Below are 21,090 nucleotides of genomic sequence, written 5' to 3' on the forward strand. Positions count from 1 at the left end.
TAGGTAATTATATAGTATACATATATATTCTTCTCTACAATAGCAAGATTCCACAAAAAGTAAATAAAATAGTAATAATAACAATTCATATTATTAGGCACAACCCTCGTTGAATGTAAATCTGGCTATGGGCTGGAAATGGATGCTGAGCTGAAGTTGTTGCGAGTATTGGAAAAAGCTAGAAGAGAGTTGCCTATTGAAATTTCTATTACCTTCTGTGGAGCACATGCAGTACCAAAGTAAGCTCACTACCTTCATTTATTTATTTTTACTTTTACCAAATTATTATATCCTCAAATTAAATATACAGCAGGGCATTAAACATACAACATTAAAAAAGGGTGACCGGATTTACCATTCATTTGCAGAATGTATAGAGAGTTGAAGAACAGTAAAATAGCGGTCCAGCAGCTCTATACATCACATATTCGGCCACGCTCCCTAGAAACACCAACCGCACTGAGAGAACATACACGTGTAATTCCTTGCGAGTCGCTATACCAGAACGATCGGACAGCCATATCCTGAAAACTGGTGTACGAATTCGAGGTTTTAGCGCAGCGACAAATGCCCGTACCAACAGTTCGACTATGTCTGGCACTGGTTGGTTTGCGCATATTTGCGCGACGTCCGCTGCTGCGGCTTCTCTCATTGACAAGACAACACATACTTTCGTTGCTGCAATTTGTCGTGACCCTTGCGCACGGAGCCAATGACAGGATATCATCTTCACTTATAAATCCTGCTTCTGTTTGCAGCGGCCGCATTTGTGTCTTGTGGTAAAGAGGGAACAGTCTGAACTACAACTGCATTGTAAATCACCACATCGATCTGGCACCGGCCATAATGTTGTGTAGTACTATCGGACTCCATGCCCGCTCTGGTTTAATACACATTAACGGATCTTTGATTAGCCAACGTTTATGGATCCAGTTGTGGTCCCTTTATAACAGACCCTGCATGGAGCCACTTTCAAATAGTTCAACGCGCGACTGACTTTGGCAAGCAATGTCACTGGATGGAAATGATCGTCCACTGCTTCCTGGGTCGATGCCTCCGCTCGATCTGTCAAGCATTACGCATATTTGGTCCTTGATTAGAGCTTGAAAGTAGAAGGAAGATCTTGGACAAGAAGAAACAATTTATGCGTGCGGTTTATATTCATAGTTCTGTCTGGTTAACTTTATTTTAAGTGAGATAATCAAAGTCCGTAATTATAAAGAAACAGAGACATACATCTTAAAGGGAAATATGAACGAGTATGTAATGCGTGAGCTTAATACGTATTGTTAAGTATATTTATATGAAAACAAAGAAATGAGAAAAGAAACACGTACTTTTGAGGTACAGCGAGAAAAAGTCCGCGTTCTTTTACACAAAAAACCGTGAACGAAATAAAAATACTTTTCTGAAACACTAGTATCCACACTTCAACATTCTCAGGGATATTCCCATGCGGATTTTAGGGTCAGATTTCATCGATGAGATTATTTGAAGGCATCGGCGCCCGAAGGGAAGCACGGTGGGGCCCGAGTCTCTCCTTGGTTCACGAAAATGTATACGTAATATAGCAAACCACGTATATTAAGTACCAGAAATATCAGACGTAATATAGCAACCATGGAGATGCCCCCCTAGAAAATTTTCTTCCGGCACCAGTGTTTGAGAGGGGCACAAATTTTCATTCATAACGGTACATTTCAGTTTATAAAGCCTAGACTGCCTTCTAGGTACTAAGTAAAAGAATTCCCTTAGGTCTTACTAATTGTCCTCACATTTCTATAACAGACCAGGATGGAAATTAAACAATAATATTAATGTATGCATATCGTAATTTCAATCTCTGAGCGATGTACGATCAAAACATAGCTACTATACAGGAAACAAAATACTGTCATTTTATATCCTAAATTTTATACATGATCTGTTTATCAAAACTAGAACGACTAAAAAAGACAGAAGTGCAATATAATAACTACAAATACATCAACAATCTCACCATCAATGAATGATTAACAATCTTTTAAGCATTTTGTTCATTTTCTCGCTGTCAACTGTCCCCACGATATGCCTTATCTGGTTATCTTCCATGGAGCCAAAATCAAAGGGTAATTTATATACATGTGATATATACAGTGCTTGTCAAAAGTTGCAGGATATCAATAGAATTATCGGAAACCCATGCCTTTCAAAATGTATGCTGCCATGTTTGGGCACCATGGAGCCCATCTTTGACTTTTCAAATTTACGCCCCCATTTTTTATTCCAAATTCGGTATCTACGGGGCAATCTAAATCAGAATATGTACCACTTAAAGCTATAGGATGTGAATATTATGCCCTACAGAGCCGGAAAAACTATTAGTCTGAGTAGTGTGGAATGTCCCGGAATGGCAAAATATCTTGGTTAGAATGCATTTTTATCAGGATATCAATAGAACTATCGAGTGCCCGTGCCTTTCAAAATGTGTGCGGCCCTGTTTGGGCCCCATGGGGCAATCTTTGACTTTTCAAATTAGAGCCCCATTTTTTATTCCAAATTCGGTATCTACGGGACAAACTAAATCAGAATATGTACCGCTTAAAGCTGTAGGATGTGAATATTAGGCCCTACAGGGCGGGAAAAATTATTAGTGTGAGTAGTGTGAAATGTTCCGGAACGGCAAAATATCTTGGTTAGAATGCGTTTTTCTGAAAATTTAAAAGATACCAAAGTTGCAGGATATCAATAGAACTATCGGGTGCCCGCGCCTTTCAAAATGTGTGCGGCCCTGTGTGGGTCACACGGGGCCCATCTGTGATTTTTCAAATGAGAGTCCCCATTTTTAATTCCAAATTCGATATCTGCGGAACAAACTAAATCAGAATTTGTAGTGCTCAAAGCTAGTCTTAGGCCCTACAGCCTACAGTTTTCACTTGTTCTGCACGAAAATATGTGAACATACTGTCGTGTTCAGTTCCATTGGGTTTTGGACGATGGGTTCCAAAGTACTCAAAAGTGGGTTAATGATGAAATGTCCCAGGATTCTGAATTTGCTAAATGGGATCCTGCGAAACGTACTACAAGTAAATTCGTAGGTCATGAAAGTAGATACTACGTAGTTGGTATAGGACACCACTCTTAAAAATCTTCTGAAACTTGCCTGTAAAATGCAAAGCAACCATAGCTTTCTGGGCATTTCCAGTAATTTGGCTAAAAAAAATACAGCCACCATTTCAGGAATACTGGGAGAAAGAGGAAAGAATACGGCAACCTTGAATAATAGACGAAGCAGCGGCACAGTATATACATATTTCTTTTATAAAATAAGTATATTTTATACTCATGATAATTTCCATATAAAACTGTATGATGGGGAACGGCACGTTGAATTTGGGAGTTGTTAGAAATGTTCAGAGGCGTAGCCACGAGAGGGGTCCATCGGGTCCGGACCTCCCAAAAATTTCGAAACTTGACCAACATTTGTAGACTTTCCTAACGAACTATACTTGTTTAACAGAGAAATGATTGATGTAGGCTAAATATTTTATTTTACGCCTTATCATGTACTCTTTCTTTTCTTATAAAAATAATCGTTCTATCATTTTTTTCTAAAAATATAGGTGACAGTAATTAAGAATTACTTATCGTCTTTTCGGGTGCAGTATAAGACAGGTTCGGTGTTACGTAGACGTATTGGACCTCCCTCAAATACTTTGGACCCCTCCCAGTTAACATTTCTTGGTGTAGAACTGGCAGTGCTGTTTGTTTTGATGTTCTTTGATTTTTGACTTCTGTTACATGCTGATTCTACATGTGGAGGGTTTCAAGGTTTCCTTTCCAGAACGTATCACATTGATAAGCATTGTTTCACCTCATGTGGAAGTATATTGTGTTCATCGTGCATTGCGTAACAACCAAGACGTTTTTTTTTTCTTTTACGCACGTGTGTGTGTGTTGATGTATGAATATGTGACATTCGGAATTCATATATGAGTACGTCTTTTGTATGAGCTGTTTTGGTTTTTAGTTATTAGATTTAATTTTATTGTGTGCTTTAATTCTGTAAATAACTTACAAAATAAAAAAAATTCCCAGCTTTCAACTGAGGAAAAACTTGCAATTAAGGCTTAAACAAAACAAGCAAAAGGCAATTCAAGAGGGCGTTCGAAAAAAAATCCAGTTTGAATTTACAGGATAAATTATGGCAGTAATGTTGTTTGCACTAGATACATTTCCTCAATTTATTTTAAATTTCCCTAGGTAAACTGTGAATAAAGTGTGTTCAATGTACATTTTTTTCTATTAATATAACACTAATCTCTGCTACGAACTCTCTTCAGTCAACGCTGAAGATGAATTCGGATCACTGTCAGGGACTGAGTTTGCTAGAATGAATCGTTCGCAATAATCTAGAAAAAATATTTAGTGAATCTACAAAGCTTCTGAAATTAATATTAACTGTACCTATGGCATCAGCAAAAGACGAAAAGTGTTTTCCACATCAAAAAGAATTGACACTTTCTAGGAATTGAATGTCCCAAGTTGATTAATAAGATAAAATGTTCTGCATATTTTTTATTTTTTAAAAACGGAATTTTATTTAATTTCATATGTCACATACATATAAGAAAGTAGAAACGCTTTGAAAGTCTTGACTGGAAGACCAATCGGAAACGACCATTAGGAAGACCTAGGCGCAGATGGGAGGACAATATTAAGATAGATCTCGCAAAGATAGGAATACAAAGTAGAAACTGGATGCAGTTAGCTAAGGATAGAAGTCAGTGGAGAGCTTTTGTGAACGCGGCGTTGAACCTCCGGGTTCCATAGATCATAGAGTTAGTTACCATTTGCACATACCATTTGCATCTAAAATTATGCAGATTAGTCAATGAGTCCACTTTATATCTTCTGTCTATTATCGGTCGTACTGCAACACCCGAAACCACAATCCACCGGCCGCCACTGGTCCTATTGATTTCACTACATTTCCAAACAGAGAATTTCAGATCCAAACAATATTGAAGCTCGGAAGTGCGTTGTGTGTTCCTTTTGTATATGAAAACATGTAATCCCAACACTTGTGCGAAACTTTACTGACGTGCGAGTTCATAACAACGTGTACACATTTTTAACAGTATATAGGGGCCCTACAAATCCCAAGTTTGCCTTATTAAGTGCTAATAATCATAGTAGATTCCGATGCTAGGGAAATATTATAGTACAGTATGTACTTATAATGTAGGGCTCCACAGTACAAGGTGATTATAGAACATTGGCTACTGGGGTTGTCAGAAATTAATTCGACGTAGCAAAATCCTGTTACATCTATTAAATAACAACTGCAGAATGAGTTGCTATGCAAGCCTAAGCGGGAGAAATTCTAAGGGGATTAACAACATTGTTCCTGTAAAATGCACCTCATATCCTTTTGGCTGTGTCTACGTGCAGTCTGTTATGTACTGTACAAGATGCCACTACAGAGACAGGGACCCCAAGGTTCGTCACTCCCTTAGTATTTTTCGACTTCAAACCCTCTCTGTTGCAAATGTTGTGTTTACATTTGAGAAAACGTGCTATTTAACTAAGTGTTCGAATTGATGTCCTTCTGCGACCTGACAACGACCCAGACGTAAATAACACTCATCCATAACTGCAGCTAACATATCTGATGTAATTTAGCTCGAAATATTTACTATTCTTTCCTTCAGTTGTTCAATATTATCAGATTTATGTTCATACGCTTTGCTTTTCAGATATCCCCAGTACAAAACGTCAAGCAAAGGTAGACCAGGAGACATAGGTGCCCATTCTATGGCCTTACACTATCATCATTCTATGATATGACCTTACTCTATCACCATAACGTCTCATCATCAGAATAGTAACTCTTTCTCTTTCGGCTAAATTCATTGTGCCTAATAGAATGCAATTGAAGAAACTATTCAGACATGAAGACACCAATAATTACGTAAATACACACTTGAATTCTTCTAAACCTTTATTCTTAATCTGTGCCTGTCTGCACTCTATTCTCTTTACCAATCATACACCACAATTACATTAATGTTGTTTTAATACATTAATTTTGCAGAACATATTTATGATCCATAACACACATCCAGCTTGTTGGTACAGGGGCACCTACTTGCAAAATAACTGTTCGGTTCCCTGGTGACCATAGGGTCTAAACATTTTCATTATCCTACCAGTCCAAGAATCCTGTTGATTTTCCTGCAACTTTTGTATCTTAGAAGTTTTCAGAAAAACGCATACTAACCGAAATATTTAGCCCTTCTGAAACTTTTCACACTACTCACACTAATAGTCTTTCCGGCAATGTAAGGCCTGGTACACACATCCTACAGCTTTGAGCAGTACATATTCTGATTTAGTTTGTTCTGTAGATATCGAATTTGGAATAAAAAATAGGAGCTCTCATTTGAAAAATCATAGTTGGGTCCCGTGGAGCCCAACTGGGCCGCACATATTTTGATAGGCACGAGCTTCCAATAGGTCTGTCGATGTCCTGTAACTTTTGTATCTTTCAAGTTTTCAGAAAAACACATTCTAATCGGGGTATTTAGCTCTTCCGGAACTTTTTAAACTACTCACTGTAATAGTTTTTCCGGCCCTGTAGGGCCAAGTATTTACACTTTAAGCTTTGAGCAGTACATGTTCTGATTTACTTTGTTCCGTAGACACCGAATTTGGAATAAAACATGGGGGCTCTAATTTGAAAAATCACAGATGGGGCCCGTGGGGCCCACAGAGGGCCGCACACATTTTGAAAGACAGGGGCTTCCGATAGTTCTATTGATATCCTGCACCTTTTGTATGTTTCAAGTTTTCAGAAAAACTTATTCTAATCGAGGTGTTTAGCCGTTCCGGAACTTTTCACACAACCAAACCTAATAGTCTTTCCGGCCCTGCGGGGCCTAATATTCACATCCTACAGCTTTGAACACTACATATTCTGAATAAGTTTGTCCCGTAGATATAGTCCGGCAGCCAAGACCTAAACCTGAAGTTAGCGTGTTAAGTTTTTCTGTTTGCATATTATGAATGAAGGACATGTAGGCATTTCAAATTCGATGCCACCATGGCACGCTTGGGGAATTCGGGCAGTGACGTCATCAATTCCATCATTCAAAAGTCATTGAATACACTACGATACGTTTTAAATACTTGACCACAGCTCCCATAATTTTTATCTGATTTCCATCCTGCAACTTTCTGCTGATAGATAATAATTTCACCTTTTGCTAATTGTATCCACTAGTTACAGGGGCGCACCATGGGGGATCCACCGGGTCCGGACTCCTCCGAATACTTCCTAAATCAACATACATTTGTACACTTTCTCAATAAAACTATAATTGTTTAATAAAGAAATCATTGATTAAGTTTATTTTGAGTTTAACGTCCCTTTCAGCAACCAGGCTACATGAAACGGGACCTACTGATTAACGTGGAATCCGAACCACATGAGCTCCCGCCGGGAATCGAACCCGGGTCTCCAACACCAAAGGCGCGTACGCTAACCACTTAGTCACGAAGGAGCTCGAGTAAGCCTTGATGTAGCATGAAAATTTGAACTTACGCTTCATTTATACTCTTTCTTTTATAAAAGCATTCTAGTTCTATAAGTTTTCTAGAAAAAATGAAATGAAATCTGAAAGTTTTACGTCCCACGATTATGCCAGTTAGGCTAAAGCAGACGGTGATGATGAGTGAAATGATGAAAGTGGGAGGAAACGGGAGAACCCCGAGAAAACCCACGAGAACGGTGTTTGTCCACCACAAAGTCCACACGGCGCGAGCTGGGATCAAACCCAGGACCCCAAGCACCGGAGGTGAACGCTCTACCACTGAGTCACCGCGCTCCATTTTTTCTAGAAATATAAGTGGAAATATTTTACAATTACAGTACTTATCGTGTTTTCAGGTGGAGAATAATACCCGTTCAATACTTGATAGACGTAGTAGTGTCTTGTAGTATTGGACCCTCCCAAAGCTCGGAACTCCCCAAAGCTTGGACTCCCAAAGAAAGCTTTCTTGCTGCGCGTTTGACTCGTTATGTATATTCGTCTTCATTACAGTTAAAAAAAGTACTTTAAAGTGTTAAAATGGTCTGTTCTTTTAAAGAAAATTTACATATATGAAATTCATTTAATTCTATTTCTACATTCCAATTAAGCTAAAAGCTATAAACCTAACATAATTCCAAATCACGAGGTCAGCAGTGTAAAAAACACATTATTCGAATGAGAATTAAGCCTCTGATCCCTGGTATTAGAGATAAGAGCTCCAGTCAACTTCAAAATATAACTTTCCCTTCGAGTACCCACAGGGAGGAAGTAAAATCAAGAATTTCGGCTTATGCAGCTGATAGGCTTGGAAATCGTGAAAGGCGTATCCCTTCACTGACCCAATGAATCCTGAAATATATCCAGAAAATTTCGTAAGAATAGCTGCAGGCAAAGCAGCACCGTCGGCAGCCAACATTCATGAAGCGGTTGCAGTTGACAAGAAAATGATAAAAGAATTTGAAAATGATTGATCAAGCTTTTATAATCCAATTCCAAAGAAAATTGTAACAATCTCCAAAGAAAGGAAGAAAGGTAAAACTGGGACCTCAGAAATCTTGGACACAAACATAATATACTCAAGAGCCATTGGTCTTCAATAATATATACACATATCAGGTGCTGTCCTGTAAACATTCTCCAATTCCAACTTCAATGTTTTTAGAATCATGTGAAATGAGACTATGCACAAGTAAATCAAGCATAAAAAATCTGTTACAAGTTACTTGTTCAAAAGATTTGAACATCAGGAGCAAGGAACAACAATAACTGATGAAGGAGCACTTATGTTGTGTATCAAGTGGCCTGAAAAAGTCACAGTGCGTGATTTCATTGACCAATTCAAACTAAGCATAATGAGAAGATTAAATTCTGGTGATGTGTATTTCGTTTTTGACCGGTACAGAGAATACAGTACAAAAGATACAGCAAGAAGATTAAAAGCAACAGGTGCATCTCGAGTATATGTATTGAATTTTACAACTCCTCTCCCTCCACAAAAAGTTGTACTGGGTGTGACAGAGAACAAAAAACAAATTATCCATTTGATTTGCCAAGATCTCTCACAAGATTTCAAATTCCACAGAAATACTGGATGGCATAAACTGTTTCTCACTGGTCCAGAAAATATTGCTTTCGAAATTTCCTTGAAAGACGTAGCAAAGAGACATCACATAATCACTTCACATGAAGAGGCTGATATCTTAGCGCAACAAGCAGTAAAAGTTGCACTGGTTGGAGACTCTCAAGTAACTGTAATATCCGATGTTTTCCTCTTGCTTGTCCATTTCTACTTCCTTGAAAACATTACAACAGAAATGTTAATGGAATCACGAATGCATGGACGAACTGTCGTAGTCCAGGAACTTTAGCATTTTTCTTCGGAAAAATTAGAAGCCAAGGTTTTTCTTCACAAAAACGTTCATTAGGTCATTCTAAATGACATATCAAAAGTCCCCGACTTTCTGCTGTACGCTTCCTCTTTTTTCGGGAGGTGGAAGTGGGGGAGGAAAACTCAATTTAAAATACAATCAAATTAAGCTTATTTGCATGTTAACCGGTTAACAGGATATTAGGCTGCAAAACTTTCCAACCGTACCTGTGCCTGCATTTTTTTTTTTTTTTTTTTTGTATTTTAAAATGTAAGGAAGGTATGTTGTTTTATTTAATAGACCGACTCTTGTAAAGACAATATAAGCCTATTTTTCTTTAAAATTTTGAAAAAATTGTATATAAGTTTCAATATTGCATTAGAATCCGTAAGTCACACACACCCCCAGATACAGATACAAAAATGAGGACTTACAGCGTTCGGCGATATATTCTTATCTTTTGTAGAATGAGAAATGTAAAATTGAGAGTAATAATGAATAAGAAATGCAAACTATTCAACTTACCTCAAATGGTTTACTTGTTGAGTTTCTTTGCTGATTGATAAATAATAATTGTAATTATAGCAGGTCCACCTCGTTTGTCACCTCTATTTCTTCGGCGTCCATGAATATTTCACGTTCAGAGATTCCTTCCGTTGGAGTGACATTCAAACAAGATTGTCCGTGACAATTTGCACAAGCAAGGGAGCAGAACAGACCCTGCTTTCGACATACACACACATTGCCGTATCCTTTAAAACATGAACAGAAAATCGTTTTTAAAAGGGATGGTGGAGCAGGTGGCTGCGTTGATCGAATTGGTACTAACAAATTGTCTTTCATAACCGAACCCAACTCCTCAGGATTTAGTTGGTTGCCGAGCCATGTTTGTACGTGGTAATAAACCCGAAACAAATGTTGTTGTGCTGCAGCTGAAGTCGGTGGTAGGACTTTTAAATCGACAGACTTCACTGATTTGGTAAAATAATGATAACAGTAATCATTTAGTGAAATGTCATTTGCAGATGCACCGTATAAACCCAAAAAAAACTGTATGCCATTTTCAGTTATTTCTGCATGGGAAACATTACTTCGATTAAAAATTTTACGACATGTTTTAAATCTTGACGTTTTTGTAATAATTTCAAACAACCTGATTTCCCCTTCTGAAAAATGGCAGATGTTCCATCACAGCCTGAAAAAGCATGTAGAAATAAAATGTGATTTTTGCATACACCTTCTAAACTCCTTGATGAGTAAATCTTCCGCTCTGTCTTTCCTTTTCCTGGCTTCAAGAAAAAAATTCTAAATTCGGCGGAGTTCGAGCTGTCATCATTACTAACAAATCAATATCCTCACCAACAATAACTGTAGAATTAGAATTAATTTTTGATATCGTGAGTGCGGTTTCTACAATGAGGACATCAGCATCATTCTCTGCTTGTTTGACACCAATATTGGCAGCCTTGAATTTATCAGTGAGCAAACTAATCAACCTACTTTTGTTGTTTGCATTGGCGAGAAAGTTTTCTTGGCTCGTAGTCGCAACCATGTTTTCATCAAATATAATTGTTGTTGATGCTGCTTTTGATCACTGTCGAAGTTGCTGCATGCCTTTTACATTTTTACTGAGGATTGCCATATCCATCAAATACGATGACAGTGTTTTGACCGAAGTGTTTTTCCACATATGCCACATATTTATCACAAATATCCATGAAAGAATCGTTTTGACGCCACACCACTCGATGAAGAAGGAACCCTCCATCAACGACGTAGTTTGCGTTTCCGAGATCAGGATGAACGTCGATCGGGTTGAAGATGTTGAATAAGATTGATTTCTTCGTTTTTCTCATTCCAGTTTCATCAAAAAGAGCCATGGGGTAAGGAGCCAATTCGAAATTTAAACATGCTCGAAGGTCATCATCTGATCTCTTGATTACGGTGAATCGTTGAAACAGCAGCAGTGGATCGACAGGCACAGTAACATCATGTACCGTGAGGTGACTGTTCACTGTTTGAAGAGAAAGAACCCTATCAGTACGAGAATATTTTGTCATGAAAATTGTCACCAACTTTTCTTTCCATCATGGTTGCTGCAATGTTCAGTGCATCGTAGCAGTTTATCTTCTCCACATTACCTATAACCCCTGTTGCTATAGACATGCTCACTTGTACATTTGGGAAAGGGTTGTGGGCACTGAATCACTCTGATACTTTCCTAACATCTTTTTGGTCCCGTTTGATTCGAGACTCTCGTGCATCTACATGCTGTTCTTCACTTGCAAACGAAATCCCACAAAAGTTTTCTAGTCCTTCAGAAATGTTGCTCGCACTTAACAAACCAACAACAAACTTAGTCAAAACACTCTTTTTTGTACTTCTTCCATGCACAAAGCGTACTCGCATCTTAGAAGACATCATGAGTGATGTTCTATTACCATATCTGTTGGAATTCCACTAAAAATTTGTCTGAGTGCTTAACAGTGAAAAAGTCTGCAGTAAATTTTCTACAGGTGTCTCCATCGATTATGTTCTTCAACTTTACCATGTCTTGTACAAACAAGTTGGTACTTTTAGCGCACAAAAAATGTCCTGCGGCGTGGAAATACGGAATCATCCTCTTCACTGCAGACAAATATGCCTTCAAATCACCCATCCTCTCTGCCCTAATAAACTCTTTGAGGATTAACACCATATCTAAATACTGGATCCATGATTGTGTAGTTGGACCTCTCTCTTTTAGTTGGGAACACTTATCTTAATACTTACTTTTAATATCACTGAGGAATCATAGCTCTTCTACTGTTGAAAATAAAGGTGTTGTTTCATATAGGTCCTGTAGGTTGGCTTCCATAAATTGTTGTTCTTCACTGGACAACGACAATTCATTGAAAATTATTTTAGACAGAGCTATTAGCAGAATTGTATGACCTCTGACAGCTCGAGAAAAAGCATGGCCCATCAACATTTTGTCAACAGAATGAGAAGCGTAAATAGTACTCAACACTTCTTTGAGTCCACTGCCAGCCATGATGAAACCAATTGATCCAAGAAAGGATATGCACATATGAAACCTCCTAGTCTGACCCCTATTTTGGATATCCCAGAATTTCCATCGGATGAAGCAACGATTTCCCTTGCTTTAATATAAAGGGGCTGGTCAAAGGTTATTACCCAACTATTGTGCCCATATCTTCGAGAACATATTGTAAAGTGTTGTAAATTGTGTTGTAGTCGCTTGCAGGACTGTTCACAAATGGCAAAAACATGACACGTGATTTGTAGTGGTTTTCCTGTTGTGTCAACAACTCCATGTCTCCACTCCACCCAGGAATGCGCGTACTTCCTTATATTTAGCATAAAACCACAAGACATCCGCATTTCGAAGACATAAGTGTTGCGCTGCAATCAAGCTGTTCCACAATAATGTTTTTAAGTCCTCGAACACCCCGGTTTTCGTAAATCTTGATTGGTATTTGTGTTGTTTTAGTTATTTCTGAGGCACTTAGGATCTCTTGGTACATTATCTAGAGAATCATTAACTTTATCATGGGGAGCAACAATTCGGATGATTCCCATTGAATGAAATGTACTCATGCCATCAATTGTTGCAACATTATGATCTGCGTTGTCACCAACATACTGAATGAAACAGCCTTCTTCAGGGGAAGAGATTGAAGGCTGATGATGCATCACATTGGAAGATTCATACAGGACTGTTTCTTTATAAGAAGAAGAGGATCCTAAGGATGATAAAATTTCTATTAGACGTCTGGAGCCAAAGTATCTATGTAAATGAACGGATACTCCAAGGAGTACAGGTGCTATAAAGGACCGAGGACGAACCGCGGATATAATGCTATGACATATGGCAGTTGACTTTCTTTTCAAAAGCTCTGTAGAACCCTTTCTGTTTGTTAAGATGATTTCCTTTGTCAGAGAGATTAATAACTCAGGTACACTGGCGTTGACATTAGAGAACAATTCAGTACTGCGAGGGTAAGTAAATCACATGATGCAGAACGTATATCTTGACGTATGATTTCGGCTGCCTTCTGCACAACTCTCATCCTTTCCTTCTGCGGATCTAATAGTTTATTCTCGTAAGCTTTATAATGTTCTACAAACTTTATTTGAAGATATATTTTGAAATATTTTATGATTACTGAGTTATTTGCATTTACACTTAAAAGCAGGTACTCAAAAACTATTTTTTTTTGTTATTGTATCTCGAAAGAAGTTAACGATGCAGACAGCACGTTTCATTCCGTACATTTGGTAAGTAATTATCTTCAATCTGAAACAAAAACGACGGTCTTACCACTATTCTGCGGGAAGTTATAACCATTCCCACAAAACACTACAAATTCTGGCGTCGGCAATTTTGATGACGTCATATTTCCGAAACCCGACCCGATATTCTTTGGGACTTCCTGTGAAACATTTACGAGCGAATGTGCTAAGCGTTCCCGGTAAATTTTGTTTTTTTTAATCGGAATATATAGGTTAACATGCAAATAAGCTGAATTTGATAGTATTTTAAATTGTGTTTTCCTCCCCCATTTCCACCACCTGAAAAAAGAGGAAGCGTACAGCAGACAGTCGGGGACTTTTGATATGTCATTTAGAATGACCTAATGAACGTTTTTGTGAAGAAAAACCTTGGCTTCTAATTTTTCCGAAGAAACACCCATTTTTGACTAAAATTCCTGGACTGTAGATATTGATGCAACTATATTGCAACATTGGAAAATCATTCCAAATATTTTGACAGCTCATGCTCTCAGTGGTTGTGACACGACAGCTTTATACTTTCATATCGGTAAAGGAAAAGTTGTTAAAACCATTAAGTATGGATATTCCCTGTCATTACGGGGCGACCACAGAACACCAATTTCCAGTGTTCTAGAGCAAGCTTCACTATTTGTGACAAAATGCTATGATGAAGGGAGCTGTACAACTACTAAAGAGGCACGAATAAAACTGTGGCATGAAAAAAAATGGAGAGAAACTGTTCTCAAGCACCACAGGTTTCTTCGCTTCCTCCGACAAACGAAGCTTTTGCAGAAAACATCAAACATGCACATTTGCAAACATGTGTGTGGAAAAGTGAATTTTTGCCACATTCACCTAAACCAGACCCAATTATGTATGTATACTATAATGACACTGTTCAGAAAACTTTACTGCCGTTAAATTTGCGAGAAGATGTGCCCTTAGCACCCTCTGAGATACTAAATCTGAATTAATGCCCTTATGAAAGCTATGAATATGCAAAATGTATCGTTGTAATTGTAGAGATTCTTCTTTAGCATGTATTTTCTTCTGTGTCTGTAACAATATTGGATGTTACAGTTCTCAAGAATATCTAGATGCAGTTACAAAGAAGAGGCTTTATCAAAGTATAAAACAACTCTCTCAAACGAGAGAAAAGTTTTAAAATTTCCATGTTGCCCACCAACCTATGGCTAAGGTGAACAACAACAAGAAGACGACAGTCCTTAACATGTCGTGCAGTTTCAGACAAGCTTGGAAATAGTACTGATGAGGAGTACAGTGAAATGTTATATTTTTGTGAAATATTTTAAAAGCTCGTCAGGAAGTTTATATTGGTAAATAAGAATTAAAGATTTAAAGATTAAAAAGCTATTAATATGATTTTTTAGTTGTCTGAGGAAAATAATTCCTTTAAATAATCGAAAGAAAATATATATTCAGGTTTGTTTTCATTAGGTTGTATTATATACATTATAGATAACCTACATTTTTCACGCACTGAAAGTGAACTTTCTTTTGCATATGTAAACAAACATGTATGAAATATGTTTAATCAAAGTAAATGATATAAACAAGCATCATTTTTAATTACATACCAAAATGGAAGCACAGTTTCTGATGTATTTCTCAGCTTTTATTCAACCAATTTGTACCAAATTTTGAGGGTAGGCTTTTATAGCTATCTAGTCATGCCCCTCAAAATTTGAAATAGATCCATTGAATAGAGACTGAAAAAGAGCCAGGAAACGGTTACATTATGGAGGTCATACTGTATATTAAAGATAAAGTTCGGACATTTGTAATTTTGTAAAGCAATTTTTAACTACAATAGAAGTAAATACGCAAATAAACAATACTTGTAGGCAAAATGAATTCATTATCTATCGGAAGGAAGTTACAGAATGCAAATCAGATACCAATTACAGAAATTATCGTCCATTGTTTGGAACTTGTCGTTTTAAACTTCACGACTATTATGACGATGCAAAAATTACATCACCGCTCGAATTACCCAAGAGTGCCGAGGTGGTATCACTAAATTTTGAGAAGCTTTTACACCCATCATTCAGAAAATGCAAAGAAAATATCTTAATACGCTAACTTCGGGTTCAGCTGATTTCAGGCTTTTGACTGCCGGACTAATACAGAATTTGGAATAAAAAAAATGAGGGCTCTAATCTAAAAAATCACAGATTGGCCCTGTGGGGCCCACACAAGGCCGCACACATTTTGAAAGGCACGGGCACCCGATAGTTCTATTGATATCCTGCAACTTTAGTATGTTTTAAATTTTCAGAAAAAAACATTCTAACCAAGATATTTTGCCGTTCCGGAACATTTCACACTACTCACCCTAATAGATTTTCCGGCCCTGTAGGGTCTGGTACTCACATCCTACAGCTTTGAGCAGTACATATCCTGATTTAGTTTGTCCTGTAGATACCGAATTTAGAATAAAAATGGGGGCTCTAATTTGAAAAATCACAGATGGGCCCCGTGGGCCCACATGGAGCCGCACACATTTTGACGGGCACGAGTTTTCGATAGGTCTGTTGATATCCTGCAACTTTTGTATATTTCAAATTTTCAGAAAAACGCATTCTAACGAAGATATTTAGCCGTTCCGGAACTTTTGACAAGCACTGGGTATATATATTATATACAGGATATTTCAAAACAATACCGACAACGTTTGGGAGGTTATTCCTGACACCGAGATAAGACAAAAAGTATAGACCAACCTGGGTGCACAAATGCTTCCTTTCGGAGTTATAGACCGCCGAAAACGTGAAAAAAGAACTTTAAAGGTCCATAGGTCCAAAACTATGGGGCCTACCGAAGTCGGGTCAAGACTTTACTAAGGAACTAATATGTCCTCTATCTAAAAATACATGCTTCAGAATCCTGCAGTACTTTCGCAACAATTTTTATAGAGGTAGTTAGTGAGTACTTCAGATTATATGCCCGTAACCAAACTGCCTGTACAAAAATTGTTGCGTGAGTACCTTAGGATTCTGAAACACGTATTTTTGGATAGACCATATATTAATTCCTAAGTGAAGTCTTGACCCGACAGCATAGGTCCCATAGTTTTGGAGCTATGGATCTTTAAAATTAATTATTTTTTCATGTTTTCGGCAGCCTGTAAGTCCGAAAGGAAGCATTTGTGCACCCAGGTTGGTCTATACTTTTCGTCTGATTTTGGTGTCAGGAATCACCTCCCAAACGTTGTCGGTATTGTTTTGAAATATCCTGTATATAATATATATACCCAGTGCTTGTCAAAAGTTCCGGAACGGCTAAATATCTTCGTTAGAATGCGTTTTTCTGAAAATTTGAAATATACAAAAGTTGCAGGATATCAACAGACCTATCGAAAACTCGTGCCCGTCAAAATGTGTGCGGCTCCATGTGGGCCCACGGGGCCCATCTGTGATTTTTCAAATTAGAGCCCCCATTTTTATTCTAAATTCGGTATCTACAGGACAAACTAAATCAGGATATGTACTGCTCAAAGCTGTAGGATGTGAGTACCAGACCCTACAGGGCCGGAAAATCTATTAGGGTGAGTAGTGTGAAATGTTCCGGAACGGCAAAATATCTTGGTTAGAATGTTTTTTTCTGAAAATTTAAAACATACTAAAGTTGCAGGATATCAATAGAACTATCGGGTGCCCGTGCCTTTCAAAATGTGTGCGGCCTTGTGTGGGCCCCACAGGGCCAATCTGTGATTTTTTAGATTAGAGCCCTCATTTTTTTTATTCCAAATTCTGTATTAGTCCGGCAGTCAAAAGCCTGAAATCAGCTGAACCCGAAGTTAGCGTATTAAGATATTTTCTTTGCATTTTCTGAATGATGGGTGTAAAAGCTTCTCAAAATTTAGTGATACCACCTCGGCACTCTTGGGTAATTCGAGCGGTGATGTAATTTTTGCATCGTCATAATAGTCGTGAAGTTTAAAACGACAAGTTCCAAACAATGGACGATAATTTCTGTAATTGGTATCTGATTTGCATTCTGTAACTTCCTTCCGATAGATAATGAATTCATTTTGCCTACAAGTATTGTTTATTTGCGTATTTACTTCTATTGTAGTTAAAAATTGCTTTACAAAATTACAAATGTCCGAACTTTATCTTTAATATACAGTATGACCTCCATAATGTAACCGTTTCCTGGCTCTTTTTCAGTCTCTATTCAATGGATCTATTTCAAATTTTGAGGGGCATGACTAGATAGCTATAAAAGCCTACCCTCAAAATTTGGTACAAATTGGTTGAATAAAAGCTGAGAAATACATCAGAAACTGTGCTTCCATTTTGGTATGTAATTAAAAATGATGCTTGTTTATATCATTTACTTTGATTAAACATATTTCATACATGTTTGTTTACATATGCAAAAGAAAGTTCACTTTCAGTGCGTGAAAAATGTAGGTTATCTATAATGTATATAATACAACCTAATGAAAACAAACCTGAATATATATTTTCTTTCGATTATTTAAAGGAATTATTTTCCTCAGACAACTAAAAAATCATATTAATAGCTTTTTAATCTTTAAATCTTTAATTCTTATTTACCAATATAAACTTCCTGACGAGCTTTTAAAATATTTCACAAAAATATAACATTTCACTGTACTCCTCATCAGTACTATTTCCAAGCTTGTCTGAAACTGCACGACATGTTAAGGACTGTCGTCTTCTTGTTGTTGTTCACCTTAGCCATAGGTTGGTGGGCAACATGGAAATTTTAAAACTTTTCTCTCGTTTGAGAGAGTTGTTTTATACTTTGATAAAGCCTCTTCTTTGTAACTGCATCTAGATATTCTTGAGAACTGTAACATCCAATATTGTTACAGACACAGAAGAAAATACATGCTAAAGAAGAATCTCTACAATTACAACGATACATTTTGCATATTCATAGCTTTCATAAGGGCATTAATTCAGATTTAGTATCTCAGAGGGTGCTAAGGGCACATCTTCTCGCAAATTTAACGGCAGTAAAGTTTTCTGAACAGTGTCATTATAGTATACATACATAATTGGGTCTGGTTTAGGTGAATGTGGCAAAAATTCACTTTTCCACACACATGTTTGCAAATGTGCATGTTTGATGTTTTCTGCAAAAGCTTCGTTTGTCGGAGGAAGCGAAGAAACCTGTGGTGCTTGAGAACAGTTTCTCTCCATTTTTTGTCGGTGTTGTTTTGAAACATCCTGTATATATATATATATATATATATATATATATATATATATATATATATATATATATATATATATATATATATATACCTGTCCATATGTTGCATAAGAGGTTCAGGGGAAAAGTGGTTTTCGATACTAAAAGGGTTGAATATCTCAAGAAACAGTAAAATCACGGTGCTTGCAGTGTCAGTACTACAGCCTTCATGAAACAATAACGTTACTATATGTTAGAATAAGCAATGATAGATTAGAAAGTAAACCAAATCTTGAAGTGCTAACATGAGTAATATATTTTGATTTGCATACTCAAGATTCGTTTCTTCTCTTTCGTTCCTTTTTAAAATCAGAATCTTAAAAGATAATTCTTTCAGCAAAGCAGCTTAAAAATAATAATAAAATAAAATAAGTACTTGGCTTGGTAACCTATCTTCTGTTGTACTGTGTGTTTTCTTAAGTAGTATCAAGTAATTCGTGATACACTGAAACTGTTATTAGTGGACCCTATTCTAATTAAACATGAGAACACTGATATGAAGAAATCGAAGAAGATATTAAAATCAAAGTCATTTGATTGTTAGCTATGCTTTAAATTAGGATCTAATAAACTAGTTGAAGCTAAATTTTGTAGCAACCTTGCTTTTGCCAAGAAGAGCAATTTGATTTTATTAAAATGTAAGAATAATGCTGATGTTTCATCATGTTAACCATTCAGGATTTTTAATTAATAGTACGCTAACTAAATTAACAAAAACTAACTCTATGGTCTAGGAACCCGGCGGTTCAATGCTGCGCTCACAAAAGCTTTCTATTGACGTTTATCCTTAGCCAACTGGATCCAGTTTCTACTCCGTATTCCTATTTCTGCGAGATTCATCTTAATATTGTCCTCCCGTCTGCGTCTAGGTCTTCTGCCCACCTAAGCCTCCTGGACTTGATGTTCCAAGCAATGTTTGGTAAAAAAGTATAACTTATGCAATTCCTCGTTATGAAGTTTCCGCCATCCCCCATTCTCATTTCTCTTGGTTCTGAATATTCGTCTCAGGACCTTGTTCTCAAATACTTTCAGCTTACGTTCTTCTTTCAGTGTAAATGACCATGTTTCGCAACCATATAGAACAACAGACATGATTTCGTTTTATATTAGTAAGACAAATGATGTAAATAAGTCTTTCAGGAAAGTTTATTCATTTTATTTTTGATATTAAAATAATTTTTTGAGAGCATCACAAAGTAATGTGCACCGAACAATGGTCCAGTTGGCTGGCGGGCCAATTCACCAACGGGGGTAGTTTATTCTTGAGGCTAAATTATTTTCGGTCGGTTTCTCGACACCTGACCGGCCGATTTTGTTCATATTTCATACAGAATTGTGTCATGAGTAGTTTCTTCTGAAAGTCATTATTATTATTATTATTATTATTATTATTATTATTATTATTATTATTATTATTATTATTATTATTATTATTATTATTATTATTATTCAACTAGCAAGCTAGAAAAAAACGATACAATGAGAATTATGCTTGTAAGAGTTAATTATTGATGTAAAGCAGCTGAGAATTTTTAAGGATTTGTTTCCCCTACATATTCCCACAAACTTCTGTGGTTGGCGGCGAGTAATTATAAAATGTTATTAAGTCTAGCCGTAATAAGTGTTCCATAAGTGGAATCTACTGTGTGGATACATTTCTTAATGAAATAGTAATGAACTAACCCTGTATTCTGTTACTACAGGTAAGTTTAGAAACTTATAGCCTCCCGCACCCTTGGTGCGAGTGGTCCCGGCTTCGATTCCCGTAGGGGCCACTCGGTCGAAAAAGTGTAAAAAGCTTTTTCAGGCCAGCCATCCTGAATGAGGTTTTTCTGGGTTTTCCTCATTCACACCAGACATATGTCTGGGTGGTACCTAACATATAGGTCCTAGGCTACTTCCTTCCTTCCCCAATCCTTTTTTCCTTTCCTTTCCCCGGACAGTGTGCTCGCCAAGAGACGTCATCTCTCATACGTAACGGGCTAACATGGCCATAGATGCCGAAATCCCAGAAATCTAAATCCTAAATCCTAAATTCTTATAGCCTCCGCCAACCACTTCGTTCTGGCATGAAATGTCATTCCCTCTTTTATATACTGTATCATTTGCATTTTTTCTCA

At 37.1% G+C, this 21,090-nt stretch overlaps 1 protein-coding gene across 3 annotated transcripts in view; it reads left to right on the forward strand.

Annotated features, from left to right (window-relative positions):
* LOC145688202 (putative imidazolonepropionase) overlaps nucleotides 1-21,090 on the forward strand; it is a 135,258-nt gene that overhangs the window by 64,453 nt on the left and 49,715 nt on the right. For all 3 annotated transcript variants that reach the window (XM_081762084.1, XM_081762085.1, XM_081762083.1), the window contains exon 4: nucleotides 98-239. In XM_081762084.1, coding sequence (XP_081618210.1) covers nucleotides 98-239 — 142 coding nt within the window. The remainder of the gene's footprint in view (nucleotides 1-97; nucleotides 240-21,090) is intronic.

Source organism: Thermobia domestica, chromosome 6, assembly GCF_964235325.1.
Source record: "Thermobia domestica chromosome 6, izTheDome1.hap1.1, whole genome shotgun sequence".
Taxonomy (NCBI): Eukaryota; Metazoa; Arthropoda; class Insecta; order Zygentoma; family Lepismatidae; genus Thermobia; species Thermobia domestica.